Source organism: Pleurodeles waltl, chromosome 4_2 (genome assembly GCF_031143425.1).
Source record: "Pleurodeles waltl isolate 20211129_DDA chromosome 4_2, aPleWal1.hap1.20221129, whole genome shotgun sequence".
Lineage (NCBI taxonomy): Eukaryota > Metazoa > Chordata > Amphibia > Caudata > Salamandridae > Pleurodeles > Pleurodeles waltl.
Window position 1 is genome coordinate 814,661,947 of NC_090443.1, and position 19,210 is coordinate 814,681,156.

Sequence of the window (19,210 nt, forward strand, 5' to 3'; positions counted from 1 at the left end):
AGACACACACACATGCACACACTTTCACACATTTCCCCAGTCTATGCATAACCTTCACAGTAAGGCTTTGGTAAGCCCTTGATGGAGGTAGACAGTAGTCTACTTCTTCTAGGCTACAATCCCTTGGCCCTCCCGGGCTGCTAATTACAACAATTGGGTGACGGAGAGCATTCAACCACTTGAATGGCATAATTCCCACCTCTGCCTCAGTTCGTAGCCCAATTATTTTTTGCCCTGCTGAAATCCACTTGTAATACTTGACCTTGTTCCAAATGATGAGCCAGGATGACACTTGGGTGTGGAGGATGCCTGCCAGCACTGAGCTGATATTAGAGCCTCATAACCCCCTGTCTAGGTCGCAGGGACTTCACTTGTTTCACGTCCAGCCTACCATATACACTTCACAGGGTACACAGGGTCAGAACTTTAAGGGCTCCTCGAACATTAGAGAGGAAGCACAGTTTTCATTCAGCTGGTTCCAATTAAACTGCCATATTCTAGATCATGGTCTTTAAATCATCACCATACAGAGGCATTCTGTTGCCATAGTCCCACACAGTCAGCATTCCTACTGCAAGTCTGAAGAGTGTAGTCGTATCGCCACACTCAACAGTCAATCTCAAACATTTTCTTCACCACCACATTTTGGAGGAAGTTTTTCAACTCATTCACATAAACATTATTTCCTAGAACAGTGACATCATCCCTATGAAGAATAATATAAGGACCACCCTCTTCTTAGTGCAGCTTGTGTTTCTGATAATAAATCAGGGTCTGATTCGCAAAACATGTTTTATTAAGTATGGCTAACTACTGAAATGCAGGAATAATTCACTAATCAATCAGGAGTAATGAAAGCCCACTAACAAAAATGGTTGTTAATTAGATTTGTATTGTTCATATATTAAAAGCATTGATTAACTTCCATACACTTTATGGTTATCACAACTGTAAAAATAGTATTACAAAAGAATTGAATGTCATTTTACCTATCACATATATTTGTGCATAGCTGTGGTGGCATTCATCATTATGGCAGCAGTACAGTGCATCGAATGGGAATTTTCCTTTTGTTTTCGTTGCATTCAAGTTGAGAAGAGTTACTTTTCCTATGTTCTCATTGATGAATGTATATTGTTGTTCTGGAACTTTCTCCGCTAGATTCAACCACCAGGTTAAAGTTCTAGAAGATGCATTCATCTTATTGTAGGTACAATAAAATGAGGCACTGGAGCCAACGCTTGTCAGAATTTTCTGGGGAAAGTACATAACTTCTGTTAAAAGAAAAGAAGCAAAACAAAGTTATAAAAATACAATAATACATTTAGAAAAATATTACACGTAGATCTAATTGCATTGCAAATTATTTGAAGATACTCCACTATGAGTTATGCATCAGTACAGGTAATATTTACAGCCTCAAGAAGAGTGTTGCCTAAAAATCACATGCAAATACAGTGTGGGTAAGCAAAGCTACTATATAGTGGCAGGTCAGCTTTTGTCCCTGATTTCAAGTTTATCTGTTGATAACAAATTGCAACTTGCAGACCAGATTTTACTGATTAATATTAACAATACTGTAACTGTTCCCTGCATTATTTTAACTAGAGAAAACTGGATATGCTACAAAAGCCTTAAACGCAATTTGCAAGAAACCTGTGCTATATTTTTACTTTTAAACTTAGCATGGCACACAGAATGATGTCATAAGTGGTATTCAGTCAAAGCTAATCTCACAGCAAGCTAATACTGGTTAGCAATTAGGAAGCCTTCTGCCATTTTCCAAAAGACTGTGGGGGTCATTCTGACCCTGGCGGTAATTACCGCCATGGCGGAGGTCGGCGGTAGCACCGCCAACAGGCTGGCGGTGCACCGCTGGGCATTCTGACCGCGGCGGTTCAGCCGCGGCCAGAAACGGAAAGTCGGCGGTGTCCCGCCGACTTTCCGCTGCCCTTGAGAATCCTCCATGGCGGCGGAGCGCGCTCCGCCGCCATGGGGATTCTGACACCCCCTACCGCCATCCAGTTCCTGGCGGTTCTCCCGCCGGGAACAGGATGGCGGTAGGGGGTGCCGCGGGGCCCCTGGGGGCCCCAAAAAGAATTTCAGTGTCTGCCTAGCAGACACTGAAATTCGCGACGGGTGCAACTGCACCCGTCGCACCTTCCCACTCCGCCGGCTCAATTCTGAGCCGGCGTCCTCGTGGGAAGGGTGTTTCCCGCTGGGCTGGCGGGCGGACTTTCGGCGGTCGCCCGCCAGCCCAGTGGGAAAGCCAGAATGACCGCCGCGGTCTTTCGGCGGGAACCGCGTGGCGGGCGGCGACCGCCGTCCGCCGCGGTCAGAATCACCCCCTGTGTCATATTGCACCTTCTAGTATTGAAGTTCTAAACTTGGCAAGGGAATTTATTATGCAAGGCTGACTTTTGGGAAAGCATTTGCCTAAAGAGTTACAAGTTTTCTTTGAAAATTAAGGAATGAGTTGTCTATTGAGAATGTCTTGGTACTGAAAGGTGTTTCTCCTATTGACATCAAGAATAAGATAATTTCCTTTGCACATTTGGGACATATTGGTCAATCTTGTAATATTAGGAAAACAAGGGAGTTGATCTGATAGAATTTTGGGGATTTGACTTTCCTTTCCTTTGGTAAAAACTGTTTGTTATGTCAAAATGCAAAGTTTTTAAAATGCAGAGGGTGGATCAGTTCAGGAATGTGTTGCCGGATGATTCATGGAAAGATTTGGCTATGTATTTGTTGGTACCTTATGAAGGCATTGAACATGGAAAGCTGTATGTTTACGTACTCATTGACTATTTCGCTAAATGGGTGGAATTTAAGTGCGTATGTAACTCCGATAAAATTTTGGCTTTCCTCCAGGAATGTTTAAGAAGGGAAGGTTTTCCTGATTCTGCTATTTCCAACAATGGCGTGAAGGTCATTGTAAAACTACAGAATTATGTTTCCAGTTTATGTTTTAAGCATAAACACACAGCTTAATATTTTCAGAATATGAATGGTCTTATTGAAACCTTTAGTTGAAGGTATTCCATTGGCTAGTTGAGGAAGAATTGACGTAAAGAGCATATTGCAACATTAATTTCATCATATCATTGTACTTATTTAATGAGGTGTACTCCAGACAAGGTTTGAATGGCAATTAGCTTATGAGACATGATTCTAGGTTTGACTTCTATGAAGTATATAAGAAAGTTAAAAAGAATATTTAGTATAAAAATGATAAATCCGTTAATTCTAAAAAAAATTTTTCAAAATGTTCTTTTTATGATTTGGTGTTGGTGATTGGGTTAAAATAAAACGTCCATAGCATGTGTCTAAAGGGATTTCACAATTTTCAAGGACATGCAAAGTTTAAACAATGGGTCGCAGTGGAGTTGCTCAAAGATGGCTTGAATTAACAAGGATGCTTCTTCCGAGTTCATAGAAGTATCTAGTCTTGACTTTACCAGCAGTTCTGTTTGCAAGCAGTATAATTTGATTGATCCCAATGTTAATACTCCAAATACTTGCTACTAGTGATACATTATTGTCAAGTGGTTCTATTGTATCCTCTTTCTCTTTACCTGATCCTCATCAAGAGCCTGAAGGTTTTAGTGTGAAATCAATAAGATGATTTTATGATGTATACGTTTTTATATTTTTTATGTTTGTTTTGTATAAAGGTACTAGGTGTGTTGGAATGTTACAGGATGTAAGTTTACAAGATGTAAGTTGTTTTTATGTCTATTATGGAATGGAATTGTCACTATGTTCTATGTATTTTATTGGTGGGTGTAGTGTTTCTTCAAGTTATTTTCCTAATTCTAAGCCAGTTGCTTGTTTCAGCTTGTTTCAGAGGTGTGTGGGTGTTCCAATGAATACTTCAATTATTTACTTTGGTGGGTTGTTCTTACCAGAGAGCAACCCTGACACTTTCGCATGTATATTAAGTGTACCGTGGCACTGTGGCTAGAGAGAGGAGTTGCTCTTTCTTTAAGCAATCAAAACAGAAACCTGGGAGACTTTTGTAGCTACATACATTTCAATTGAGCTTACCACTTGCTTAAAATACTATTGGATTAACAGCTCTTTGCTAAATCTGTGTGTCATGCATGAATGTGGTACACAATGTAACCTTACTCAGCAACAATAAAACTACATGACCTCTCACTGTGAGCTGAGTTTGATACTTGGGCTAATGTGTTTGTGTGTGTACAGTGGGTGTGACTGTGCCTGCCATAGTGAATATTCTGCAGTCAATATTTTTGTAGGTGTAATTTCTGACCTTGGTATGCTGACATGTAGCATGATAGGGATCCATTAAGTAATGGAAGGGGGCTGTTATGTGCAAAATTACCAGAGTGATTTCCTCATGGATGGGCAGCATTTTGGGAGAGAATCATTGGAAATCAAATGTGTGGACCCCCGGAGTAGGCCCGGTACTAGAATTGTATATTATTGTTGTCAGGCAATTATATGAACTAAATATTGTATCCTAAAAATTCTTGTGAATACCACCCTATTGGCGTTAACACTATCAAACTTAAATTACATTTGACAGTTTGTTTGTAAACAATCTTTAGTGCACAATGTTTATGAAAGGCTACATTTATGTATTACGTAATTTGGCGCCGGCTACATATTCAATGTTGATAGAGGTGGCATTTGGGCTGTATCAGTGACAATTATTAGTAGTTCTTATGGGTTACAAAACATTTATTTTAGAAACAAAAATATGTGACATTGCTGTATTCATGAATTTTGTTCAGTGCTTGGTGGTGAGTGAAAGAATTTAGTGACAAATTTCCTGAAAAAAATAAATCCTGCTAATGATTCTGCATAAACTATTGGCACTGAAAATGTTCATAAAATGCAGGGTGCCTATAGATGAGGAGCAGCAAGATTGGACAGAATAAATCCAGAACATTATTGTTAGACTTGGCATCCTTTGCGTGGTCTCCCCTAACTTTTTGCCTCTGTTTCCCAGTTTGTTGATACTCTAGGGACTTTACCACTGCTATCCAGTGCTAAAGTGCAAGTGGCCCTATGTAAATTTTATGTGTAATTGGCTTTCCATGATTGCACATTCTATTTACTGGTAAGTCCCTACTACAGTGCACTAGAGATGCCCATGGCCTGTAAATCAAATGCTACTAGTGGGCCTGCAGCACTGGTTGTGCCACCCACAATAGTAGCTCTGAAAACATGTCTCAGACCTGACACTGCAGTGTCTGTTAGTGCAGTTTAACTGCCAATTTGACTTGGCAAGTGTACCTACTTGCCAGGCCTAAACCTTCCCTTTTCTTACATGTAAAACACCCCTAACGTAGGCCCTAGGTAGCCCCATAGGCATGGTGCAGTGTATGTTTAAGGTAGCACATTTACTAATGTGTTTTATATGTCCTGACAGTGAAATACTGGCAAATTCGGTTTTCACTGTTGCAAGGCCTGTCTCTCTCATAGGTTAACATGGAGGATGCCTTTAAATATGATTAAAGTGTAGATTCCCTTTGGGAATAGATAGACACATGGAGTTTGCGGTCTCGGAACTAACAATTTAAAAATACATCTTTTAGTGAAGCTCGTTTTGAGATTGTGTGTTTGAAAACACCACTTTAAGAAAGCAGGCATTTTCTTGTTTAAACCATTCTGTGACTCTGCCTTTTTGTGGATTCCCTGTTTGGGTCAGTTTGACAGTTGGGCTGTTTGCACCTCTCTCTAGACAGTGACCCAAAGGGAGATGGGGTGTAGAATGCATATCCCGATGAGCCATCTGTGCTAGGAGGGAGTGTTCACTTACACCTGAAAGGGCTGTGCCTGCCCTAACACAATGCAGTCTCCAACACCCTGGTGTGTGTCTGGCGCCCGGCCTGGGCAAGGCAGGATCTCACCAACAAGAGAGACTTTCCTTTGAAGTAGGCCTACTTCAAAGGCAGAAAAGAGTATAAGAAGAGGACCCAAAACCCCTGAAAATGAGATCACTTCTGGAATCAAGAGCAACTTCTGCCAAGGAGAAGAGCTGAAGAGCTGAGGAGAAGTGCTGCCCTGTCTGTGACTGTGCTTTGTGGAGCTATCCTGCAGTTGCTGCTTCTGCCTGTGAAAGGGGACAAAGACTGGAATTTGTTGTGCATTCCTACTTGTGAAGAATCTCCTAGGGCTTGAGCTGAGCTTGCCTCCTGTTGTTGAAGTCTCAGGGCCATCAAAGACTTCCCCTGCCAGCACCTGGACTCTCTGCTGAGACTCCTGCCTTGCCACATGGTGCCCTATCCAGTTCCTGGACCCTTCAAAGGTGAAGCTGGCAGGAAAAGTATGAAAATCCACGCACAGACCGCAGTTCGGGGAAGTTTTGACGCACATTCCGTGACGCGGCTGATAAACCACACGCCGCCAGCTTCGCGGCTGAAATGTATGCTCCACTTGCATTGCGGCTGGAAGGCCAATGCAACGAGGCTGGAGAAACGACACGCAACACCCTCTAACAGAGGCTGATAACAAAGCAAACCCCACGCAGCGCAGTTTTGTGATACCGTGTGACCAGATTTTCAATGCAACATTGCTGGGCACGGAAAAACAACACAAAGCCTGGCAAAAAACTATAAACATTGCTGTGTTTTCATGCTCTTTTCCCTTTTAACTGTGGACCGATGCTGCATTTTCCACCTGTGACATATCGTGAGACCAAAAGCATAAGACGGGTCACTGATAACCTTAATATAGGTTTGACAACCTGGGGAATTATGAGGGTCAGAGAAGTCTAACAACGATTTGACAGTTCTCCAAAAGCTTTTAAGAAGGTACGAGATTATATATGAAAATTAGTCCTTCAAGCAAAAAGTAATAGTCCATTAAATTTGTCATCAGTTATTTTGTTTTTATTTAGTTTGGTTTAATTTAAAAAAGGAGCAGTGCTTTCGCTCAGATTCTTTGTGGATTATGTAAACTAACAGAAGTACAAAAGAGATACACAGGAAAATTATTATATAGAATTTTCAATAGTCATATTAGCTAATTTATTAGGTCTGATTTTGTAAAATGGTATTGAGTTTAACAGGAAGCAGTTCTGCCTCTCATATAACGTGTAAACCATTAAGTCTGAACTATTATAGTATAGCACAAAGACGTCAAAGCATTTTAATACAGATGTGTTACTTTTTTCAGTAAATAACATTAAAATCACGTTGTGTGCGCCGGTTTCTTCTACATTAATCTAGCCCAGTCCTGGCTTCGACAGCTTCAGTAGGCACGTTTGAGGAAGATATCCTCTGCAAACAATCATTTTTATAATTTGCTTGCCTACAAGCTTTTTTTCAAGCGTTTAATCACTACCTATTCACAATAACCCGATCTATTATAAGTAATAACAGCAAAAAGAAAGTCTCCTAAATAGGAAGAATACTGCGAAATAAAAGTTGGTTGCACATGGTAGATAGAAAACACCATTAGACGTTGGTGTTCTTTGCGGTCAGGAAATTAGAAGACCTGGACTAACCATATTATTCACTTATCTTTTATACCACATAAATGTAATTTTGCATTGGCATGCACTGAGGTCTAGGGGTCTAAGGTTACATTTTCTGACCAAATTATGCTATTTATCTTTCAATACATTTAGTTTAGACTTTAGTGAGAAAGCAGTGCTGCATGATTAGCTTATGTTAGCTCAGTAGTTTGGGGGTAATTTAGAGATTGGCGGATAGGGTTCTCCACCACAGCTGTGGTGGAGGACCGTATCCACCAAACTGATGGTTGGTCCGCTCTGTTTAGAAGTGAGAAGACCGTCCTTGTCCATCGATGGTACCCACGCTGGCTCCAAGATTGTCAGAGTCATTCCTAGTTTATTTTTCAAAAACAAATTCCTGATGTGGGAGTTCGTTTTTGAAAAACGAAAAAGTTTTCTGAGCGGTCGTGTGACCTAAGGTGGTTGTTCAGCAAACTTACAATGACTTCAGAGGAGTCTCCATTGTTTCTCTGAAGGCAGTGTGGCAACCAGTTATATGGAAAAGTGAACACATACCTACCTGTTTGGAACCACCTTTATATGACTTTCTTGTAGTGTTCCAATGCAAATATATAGGCTACCCAATGAAAGAACCTGTGTATTTATCAGTGTGATAAGCTCCTCACTGAAACAATAACAAATGGTCGCTTTGCATGTACATTGGACACTTTAGAACAGTGGTTCCCAACCTGTGGTCCGGGGACCCCTGGGGGTCCGCGAAGCCTTCTCAGGGGGTCCGCGACTGCTTAGAAAATTAAAAAATATTAACAAATATTGACAAATTAGGTCCCATGCTTCCAGTAATGACTCAGTGGGGGTCCCTGGATTCCAATGATGATTCAGTGGGGGTCCCTGGGTTCCATTTGTGATAAAGTGGGGGTCCACAAAAATCAAAAGGTTGGGAACCACTGCTTTAGAAGAATATGACTTACCCTGGTCTCCGGACTATGGAAACTGCACTCTGCACTTTTTCTATTTAAAAGGAACTGCCATATCCAGTGACTAATCTGCAAATAAACTGAGTATTCGGATGATGCAGAGCTGGACGAGACATGCTGTTCTGTATATCAAATTAAATACATCTGTGAACCTTGGTTGACCTTACGGAACGAGGTAGGCGGTATCATTTATTCATACTGGGCAAGTGATTCTGTGAAATTACACTTAAGTAAACCCTTTAACATCAATCTGTTTCACTCATTTCCTGCCTCCCTCGTTCTGTTTTTTTCATTATCGGTGCTGAAGCTGTGCATTAGATGTGTTTTTAATAAATTGACAATCTGTCTTGTAATCCTTTAAAGGGGAATTGAATTAAATCAGCCTTTTGAGAAACCCCGGGGCTCTCAAAGAATTATGAACTTAAAAATGTCAAACAATCTTTTTCATCTGAAGAACAAAAAAACAGAAATTTACAACAGTCACTGAAAACTTTGGACCTGATTTAGAGTTTGGAGGACGGCAGATATTCCGTCCTCCGTATTATGATTCCATTATATCGTATGGAAATTGTAAAATGGCAGATGGAATAACCATCTCGTTAGTGACAGTAACCCGTCTGCAAAACTCGAAATCTGGGCCTTTATGTCACTCTTTAATAAATGGGTCAGTTCACTAATGTACACTCAGCCCAGTGTACAAGAACGAGGCAGCACAATGGGTTCATAATTTCAAGACGTTAACTGTGGTCAGGTGCAAGTTTGCAGTGAACATCAAATGAAGAGAGCTTGCCTCACTGGACACAGTCAGAGACTGAGGCAAGGTTCGAGGCTGGTTATTAGTAGAGGTAAGTATGTAACTATCACTAGCAATTATGCCTCCAGACGGTGTTAGGTTCAGCCAATGTCTCAAAAAATCAGCCACTGTTCAACCCCCTTTTAGTTTGGCAACAAGCAGGCAGGCTTAACTTAGGACACAGGTATGTAAAGCATTTAAATACACCAATACAGTAAATAAGAGACACACACAATAAAATCCCACACCAATTTATAAAAGTAGTAAATATTTTTATCTTTTGAATGAGACCAAAATAACAAAAAAACTATATAGGGAACTGGAATTATGAATTTGTAAAGATTCAATAAAACAAAACTCTTTCTAGTGCTTAGGAATTAATAGCGCCAACCAGGGCACATCTGGTTGCACTTGATTGGGAGAAAGTCAAAGTTTGAGGCAGACTGGGATGGAGCCCTGCTCGGATACACTGAGCAGGAGCCCTCAGTCAAAATTTTACCTTCGCACTTAGAAACTTTTCTGGAGCTTTTCTCTTTCGATGTCATGCAGTCCTCTTCAGCAAGCCAATTTCGATTCAACATCATCGGACTGCTTTTCCATTAGACCCCAGTAAAATTACTCGATGTCTGGAGCTCTGGAACTTTCAGCGTCAGCGGGACCAACCTGAAATCCTGGCCAGGTCGCGGGTGAAAGTAGTCGGCTTGACTCAGGATGGTGAGTCGGTCCATTTATGAAGCTTTTTCCAAAGGTTGCTCCAAACTTCTGGAACTTCTTCTTGGAGTACCTCTTCAGGGTTCAAAGTGTCCAAAACACACATTCAAGGGTCTAGAAGCTCTGAGGTGATCCTTGGAAGTTTAGGACCACAATTCCCACAATGCGCCTGGACAAATTCTTTAAGTCCACTGGACACACTCCAGGCTGGGGACTTTGGTGGTAGTTGATGCAGGCAAGCTCTGTTAACCTGTTGTTTTCAGCGAGTCCACTCCTCAGTACTTTTTTTGAAGCAAGCCAAAGTCCTTAGGGGTGTGCAACAGGAGCAGTACTTCAGTCTGCAGACCTCTGGGTTTCTGATCAGGGTTCCAGCAGGGCAGTCCTTCTTCTTCTTGTGGTTTCAGGCAGCAGATCTGAGTTACAATGCAGGTCAGCAAATTTTATTCAATCATCTTGGGGAACAAATAAGCAGACGTCCTTTTCCGCTTGCTGCAGGATGCCCCCCCAAAATAATGACAGCTTACTCCAAAGTGTGGAATTTTCTTGACCCATAAAGCACTGCACTTTAAAATTCTATGATGGACGATGTATTACTCCCGAGAAGCAAGACCTGGCTAAACTAACCTACTGGTGTGGCTCATTTCCATTAACACTCCCCCTGTGGATCTGCAAATTCCTTTCCTGGGACTGCTATCTATCTGTGGAGAACAGGGTGAGAGGGCAGCCTCGCTGGCATTCCTTTCTATACAGCTTCCTTTGAAGCCCAGTTTGTTACCCAGCCCCCTTCCTGGCCTGGCCTCAACATCTGCCAACCTTCGCCATCAGATAACCTCTGCTCAGTGCAGGCCACTTATCACCTCATCAAAGCAGCCTGGCTAATCCTGTTAGGGCTGACCTATCAGGAGAGGTCACTAGCAGGCTGGAATTTGGCTTACAGAAAAGAAAGTCTTATAACTTCTGTACAAATTCAACAATGGCAAATTGTTGGATTTATCATTACTATTCTTTTGAGTCCTTTCATAATACATTTAGCTTCCTCCTAGCAATACTTGTGCTTACGGAAAATATTCCCATGTTAGCCTGTGGAGCTACGTATCTACAATGAGAAAAAATGAAAGGTGCAGTTGTTCCCTCATCAGGGCATATAAAACATATTTTATATTGTCTGTACTTATAGTTACATGGCATCCCACCTCCGGGGCACCTAGGGGAGATCTTGGGGTGACTTATATGTAAATATAATGAAGCTTACAATTTGGAAGTACCTTAAATTCCAAAGTCGAATTTACACACATTTTACTTTTTAAAGGTTGTCTGCAAGGAAGGGTTGCTTTTAAAAATGACAGCAGCCAACACAGCAGTGCACACTCCAGTGCAGGAAATCTGCTGGGCCTCTAAACTTCCCTGCCCTATTACATACTAGGGACTTATATGTTGTCTGAATAACCCTTGTCCTATTATCTACTAGGGACTTACAGGGGTCTGTCTTTGCCAATTATAATTGTGCCAATTTAGCATATACCTTTTATTCATAGCACTGGCCCTGGGCCTGTCTAGCAGAGACCCGGGCACAGCCAGGGTCAGTTACCACCAGTAACAGCCAGAAAACCTTTGGGTGAACATGCTAAAAGGATCACTTTCTCACAGGCAACAATCCACAAATGCAGAAACAATGTAACATAGCAGTCAAATGATTAGGGGCCTGATTTAAATCTTGGCAGCATACATTTTCCATCATGATGGTCACAGAGTCACCATACTGCCAAGACGGTGGTCCGTTTGCCAGATTTGACTGCAGGGAGAGCTTAGGTTTAATCACGCTGGAGACAGACTTCTCTGTGTCTGCTGTGGTTAAGCCCCTCCAACAGCCCACAGAGTAGGGGCCATAAGAGGCAGATCTCTATTTCCACCAAGCTAATGTAGATGAACAGAATTAGAGGCCAGTTTTCACTGCTGTCACTACCAGGAAAACACTGGCAGGAAGGCTTACTGAAAACTGCAGTCTTCTCACCTTGCCATTTTTAATTCTCAAAAAGAAAATCCCACTTCAGGATTTACTGTTTGAAAATAAAAAATAAATACGATGCACAGCTTCCTCATGTTGGTGGAGCTGTGCAACAAACTTCAAAAAGAATGCTTTAGACATGTCCGCCAGCTTGGTGGTAATTTCTAAATTTGGCTGTCAGCATCTCCATCATGGTAATATAGTAATTTACTCTGTCTCCCTGACACGGAAACACACCAACAGCCAGCTCATAAATCAAACCCTAGGAGTGGCTCTAAATGTAAACAGACACTGATTCACAGGAAACAAAGTGTGCCCTGTGAATTCCTAGAATGCATGTCAGAATAACAACCACAGAAGTACTGTGAAAACATATATATCGTCAACATACATATGTACACTTACATAAAGTAAATCTATGCTTACCCATATATATACTTACCTTCACAGTATTTTTTGTGTGAATATTCTCACTGCAATATTTATGTAGCAGTATGTTTAGGGCTCAATATTTAACACTACATTAAACCTGTATATAACATGCATGCAAATAAAGTATACACTGCTCTCCTTTATAGATATATTCAGCAGGGAGATCAGGAGCTGACAGAAAGTAAAGAGTTGCTAAAGACAATGAAAAACGAACCACAGACTACAGGCATCACAATGGATGCAGTAGGAACAACAGATACCCACCAAGTCATCCAGCCTGGAAGCCATCATCAGGCAAAATACTAAAGTGGTTGAAGAGGACATGTAATACAGCAGGAGTGTGAGACACTGTGCACACACTTCCAACTGGATGTTACTACATTGATGCTCAACTGATAGATGCATTCAATGCACGATGCATTGCATAGATGTGAGGTTGAGATGTATTTGTTCAAAGGAATCTCTTTCAATTGCCTTTGTTCATGAGTCTCTTTTAGGTCTTATTCACATTAGTATTTTGTGTGTAACTTGCTATTTTACTTTGTATGTACATTCTCATTCAATCAACCTTGTCATGGGATTTCCGTCTACTTTGTCTTATTATTACACTTTTCTATAGGCACGTTTTGTTGTGCATTCATACATTACATTATGAATGAGTTCTCATTGTCTTATATTAAACATGTTTTCAAAAAGTAAGCAAATATTAGGAGTGATGTATAAAAATTATGGGCCTCATTACGACCCGGGCGGCCGGCGGTAAGCTGGCGGTAACACCACCAACAGGCTGGCGGTGTTCCGCCAGCTATTATGACCGTGGCGCCATAGCCACGGCCATACCGCCGGCCCCTCCAACATACTGCCAGGATTATGAGTCCCCGACCGCCAGCCTCTCCACGGCGGTGAACACCGCCATGGAAAGGCTGGCGGTAAGGGGGACTCACAATGCCCCTGGGGGCCCCTGCACTGCCCAGGCACTTGGCATGGGCAGTGCAGGGGCCCCCAGGCACAGCCTCATCGTGCATTTCACTGCCCAAATTTCAGGCAGTGAAATGCGCAATGGGTGGTACTGCACCCGTTGCTCATCAACATTGCCGCCGGCTCTATTACGAGCCTGCTGCAATGTTGATGTGACTTTTCCGCTGGGCCAGCGGACGGAAACACTGTTACCATCCGCTTGCCCTGCGGAAAAGTCATAATAGGGAGCCAGAGATACCGCCAGCACTGACGGTATACTGGCGCCCGCACTTTCGGTGGTCTTTGGCCAAGACCGCCGACGTTGTAATGAAGCCCTATATGTTTTTTGATTTTTCAAAAGACTGGGATAGATGGAGTTAAAGAAAGAAACCAAGAGGGCAATGGGAAGCTCTCAAAATAATTTTCATCTAGATGCATTTAAACCTGTCTCAGACCTATCTTATTTGAAAGCCAGGAAGCCCAGTTCAATAAAATAAGTAGTATCTATGACTCTTGTAACTTAAACCCTTGTGTTTCTCGTGTTACTCCTGCAGTAAGAAAAATGTGACAATATACGGTTAGATAATTTGACAATTCTAACTTTGGAATACAGGGTCTTCTGGTAGCAGAGCCAGATGAGGCATTACTTCTGGAAACTCAATATTCACCCGCCTCTAAATGTGGTGAGGGAGCTGTGATTTCAGGACAGGAGCCACACCAATTTCTGACAGAGCTACTTCTCCACCAAATCATATATCATTCCCAAAGTGTGAAGTAGAAGGTAAGAATGAACGCATGACAAAGAAAGTGAGCAGGGTCAGACAGGCCTATAGGGCAATCTGGCAGTTCCGGATGGCCTGGTCTGACAGGTCATGTTGTGGGCCATTTGTTGGCTGTTGGAAAGCCTGGTTTTTGCTTTGCTGGCCTAGTTTTACCGTAGATTTCCTTGACATTGCTTGCAGCAAGCTCAAATGCATGCAGTTTTCCATACCTTGTAAAATACTTATTCTGTGTATTTTACAAGTTCAAAGCTGCACAATTTGCAAATATGGCCAACTTGCAAACATGGGCCACTTGTTTTAACTAATGAGGGTACTTTTATTTTGATGTCTGGGTCTGTTTTCTGCCCCATTCCATTACTGGAAGTGAGCAGATATTAGAGTAATATGTGACAGAAAGTTCCCTTGTGAGGAAGAAGAAAGGCCCTAAAATGGAAAAGGAGGAACTAGCAGAAAAGATCGACAAAGAGAGAGGACATACATTTTTGGGAGAAATTATGGAATGGTGGGAGATGGAAAAGAGTAACACACTCGGGGTGAAGGGTCGAGGTCACAGTATTAAAAAAAACACAAGCAACACATTGCAAAAAGCAGCTATTTTGTTGTGCACTAGAATCACTGGCTTTCACAGATTACATGTGAGCTGTTTGCATTGGACCAATATGTCCAATAAACCAGTGAGCTGCTCAGGACTTACAGTCAATTACATGATTTTCCAGTGAATTGATTTCATCAGCCATGCGATGACTGCATTGCACCAACCCTCTTAGAGCAACCTACATTGATGTGCAGGTGTAGGAATATTAAACACGTTCAACACCATAAGGTATACTGTGGTTAATAAAAAGCACCTCCATACATCTAATCAAATGAGTAAAATATGTAGTTTATCATATATTGGAGACTTTAATCTGTAATGGAGATTGGACAGAAGATGCTGTAACTGGCAACGTGTTAAAGGTAGAAGATTATGAAGTGGGAGATACAAAGGAGCGATGCCTTGAAAATTGTAATTTATTGGATTGTTCTTTGTATTGCACTCACAAGCAGCATGCTGGAGTAAGGAAAAGTGTTTAAATCTGTGTTTGCAGAAAACAGGTTAATGTCAGAGTTTCTATTGAAAAGGCATTTTTGTTTTCTTAATGACTTTGGTGCCATTCAACAAATCTGCATGAAACTTTTCAAAAAAAGTGAATGAAAGTTGGGTAGCTTATGGTATGTTTTGTGTAGATTCATCAAGAGGGGGCCAAACAACAGGGGCACTAAAAGGGGTATTTCTCATTTTACCTCCCATAGGATTCTTTATTCCTCCATATATAAAATTTAGGATTATTTGATCTGAAATATAAATAAAATGTTCAATAGAATTACACTAGGCTTTAGAGCTTTTGCGCGGAGGAAGTGTCTTCGCATATTTCAGTGTAAATCCATTCAGTTATTTTGGAGTAATTACGTCTAAAACGTTTTCCAGTGTAGGCGTGAAGAAGTTACATTTTAGAAATATTTTGGCAGTTGGAAAGGGATATTTTTGATTTGCCTATACCTTTACCACTTTTTGTGAATTTAGCATGTTTTCCTTACTTCTGGTATTTTCAAATTTGTGAGTATTCAATGATCGTGCGTATTTAAAAGGATCTCAAAAAGGCTTAATTTGCTAACAAATATGAGCTGATAGAATCCATATGAACTTTGGCAGACATTTGGCATTTTTAGCCTTCTATAGGTGTGGCAAGTTATGTGCAGATCTAGCAAGAGGAGGCAAAGTTAAAAGGGAGAGAGAAAAAACGATTTCATTCTCTAATAACTTTGATGCTCTTTCACGAGTCTGCATGAATTTCGGCACCATGCTAAAAGACTAGGTCCAAAGGAGAAATCTCAGGCTTCATGCAGATCCAATAAGAGAGTGTAAAGTTATATGGAACGGGGTTTAAGAATAACTTATTTCTTAATAAAATGCTTGCAGTTTTATCGATCAGCACCATACTTGGCACACACTTACCATAGTTAGCTTACTCACGATATTTTGAGTTTCATGCAAACCTGTCAGGTGGCACTTAATGGGATGGTCAAAAAAATCAGCATTTCCAATTTTAAATCCCCTAGGAATCTTTGCTCTCTTCTACAGAAAGAAACATGGGGGCATATTTATACTCTGCGCCGGAATTGCGTAGTTTTTTTTGACGCAATTCCGACGCAAAACTAACTCCATATTTATACTTTGGCGTTAGACGCGTCTAGCGCCAAAGTCCATGGAGTTTGCGTAATTTTTTAGCGTCGACACCTACTTTGCGTTAATGATATGCAAGGTAGGCGTTCCCGTCTAAAAAAGTGACTCCGAGGCATGTGCGCCATATTTACACTCCCGGGCAAAAATCACGCCCGGGAGTGGGCGGGTCAAAAAAAATGACGTCCAGCCACTTTTGCGTTGTTTTTTAGCGCCTGGTCAGGGCAGGCGTTAAGGGACCTGTGGGCTCGGAAGGAGCCCAGAGGAGCCCTCCCATGCACCCAGGGACCCCCCCTGTCACCCTTGCCCACCCCAGGAGGATGCCTAAGGATGGAGGGACCCATCCCAGGGAACATAAGGTAAGTTCAGGTAAGTATTATTATTATTTTTTTTGTGGCATAGGGGGGCCTGATTTGTGCCCCCCTACATGCCACTATGCCCAATGACCATGCCCAGGGGACTGAAGTCCCCTGGGCATGGCCATTGGGCAAGGGGGCATGACTCCTGTCTTTGCTAAGACAGGAGTCATTTCAATGGGGGTTGGGAGTCTAAAAAAATGGCGCAAATCGGGTTGAGGCGATATTTTTGCCTCAGCCTGACTTGCCCCATTTTTTGGCGCCCAAGCTCCATATTCCCCTACGCCGGCGCTGCCTGGTGTACGTCATTTTTTTTGACGCACACCAGGCAGCGCCGCCGGCTAACGCCGGCTAACGTCATTGAATAAATACGGCGCCCGCATGGCGCTTCAGAATGGCGTTAGCCGGCGTTAGATTTTTTGACGCACAACTGTGTTAGCGCAGTTGTGCGTCGAAAAGTATAAATATGGCCCATGGTGTGAAAGTAAAACTTTACCCGGGAAGTGCCATTGCTCGGCATGTAAATATGTTCTGTAGTTTTCAAGAAATTAGCATTTCAATATTTAGTGTGTCAGTGGGCTTGAAAGGCTTAAAAGTAATAGCCATCTAAATCATTAGTTTGTGGACATTCCTTGAACTCAAGTTTGCGGACTGTCCATGGACCTTGATGTAAAAATAAAAAAAGTCCTTTGAACAAAGCAGCTTTTAGCTCCTGTAGTCCACTTCCAGCTAGCAGCAGCAGAGGTCTGGCCTCCAAACCCATAACAAGCATTTGCAATCCACTGGCTCTCGCATTTGCTCGAGTTGGAGATATTAGTGTTGTAAACTCCTAACCGGACTTTTCTTGCCACATAAATTGAAAATGAAAGTAAAACAGTTTCACATAAGTGAGCCGACTGCTGCCATGAGCGTGAAGGAGACACACAAAAAGAAAAATAAGTTTGCTCGCAGTCAAACGTATCAGCAAAAGTGGAATTAGCCATGTTAACAGGGTCGATGTCCAAGGCAGTAACCAAACCGCCCCAAGGAGGGACAAATGTAAAGCATTTACCAATGATAACAAATAATTTTTGAAGGACAAGCCCAGGAACGAGCAATAGTGATGGGTGTGGTTAAAAGCCAAAATCGATAATAACACATCGGAAAAGCAGCGATTGCGCGCTGCTATGCTTGACCTAAAAACAGGGCCCACAAATCCCTATATAAATGTAATAAATATCCAGCCAGGCTACAGACCAATCTCTACACCCAACCTCTGATACTCATGTTTAAAGGCCACACAGCAAGGGTGGCAGACTGTGGCAAGTTAGCAAAGTAGTAGAAAATCCATTCTTTTCTGCCCCCTCACTAATAAGCATACCCTGATGGATTTGCAATAAAATCTATGTACTAAAGTTAAAACAAACTTGCAAATGGCCTTCCAAATCCCATAGTGGTGCACAAAAGGGTACCAAAGGTTTTAGCAAGAAAAATAATTTTTGACCACCCCCTTTAACGTTGCCCCCTTTGTCAATCCTTCCTGAAAACTGGGATTCTTGCATGGGACTTCTAAAAAACCTGTCAAATATAATGCCAATTCCTTAACCAGCAACAAAGTTATTAGAAAATTAGCCCTTTTTTGATCAACCCTACTTAAGTGTGCCCTTTCTTCGTGGATTTATCTGAAACTCAATATTTGGACAGTAATATATGAATATATATATATATATATATATATGTATATGAAGAGTGAGTTAAACATGATAATGGTATGGCAAATTCATTCTCATTCTTCATAAGGTGACAAAAGCAAACAAACACAAATGATGGACTGGCTTATGAAGGGTGATACCCTGAAACCGGTCCCAGGTTGCTTGTTTCTGGTTCAGGGAGGACCTGGCTTGGCAGTTTGGGCTGGACTGTTCCCATGGAGAACAGGGTCAAGACTGATTTGCATATGGCTGGTGTCAGGAATAAGGCCAGGCGCGGTCCAGGTCTCGCTCGAAACTCCGCTGCGCAACTCTGCAGCGCTTTATGCGCACCACTTGTCATTCCCTCTTGTTCCAAAGGGGCCCACCAGCGTTGTCTGCCCTGTGGCAAAACTTATAGAGCTGCAGGTTCAGGACATCAGTGGACAAGATGCACTTATCAGTGTTATTCTATGAAGGGACTACAATTTGCATGTTTTTAGAGGCAGCAGCCATCTTGGGGTGTGGCAGGCCTATAAAGCCCAGCCACACCCAAGCACGTTGCTCACTATTTTGAAGACTTCGATGCAGCCAGACCTCGTGGGGGTTTCTCTGGAGAAGAACAGAGTTCCTGATTGGCAAAGGGCCGTCTAACCAAAGAATCCCTGTTTCCATGGTGCATTAAAAAACGAGTAGGTCGTACTCATAGCGGTAAGGCCTTGCTGAATCCAAGTTTGGAGGAAGTCATTACTTCCAAAAGGTACAGTGCTCTTTTGCACGAGCAATTCAAAGCATTTCAGTTCGCAGATGTAAACACTTTTGTGCACAGCAATTCAAAGCGTTTCCCTTCATAGGT

The 19,210-nt window shown here is 42.0% G+C and overlaps 1 protein-coding gene across 1 annotated transcript in view; it reads right to left on the reverse strand.

Moving 5' to 3' along the window:
- Window positions 1-19,210, reverse strand: part of LEPR (leptin receptor) — a 714,243-nt gene that overhangs the window by 229,857 nt on the left and 465,176 nt on the right. Inside the window, exon 8 of the mRNA XM_069232491.1 lies at window positions 990-1,274. Within this exon, the coding sequence (XP_069088592.1) occupies window positions 990-1,274 (285 nt within the window). The remainder of the gene's footprint in view (window positions 1-989; window positions 1,275-19,210) is intronic.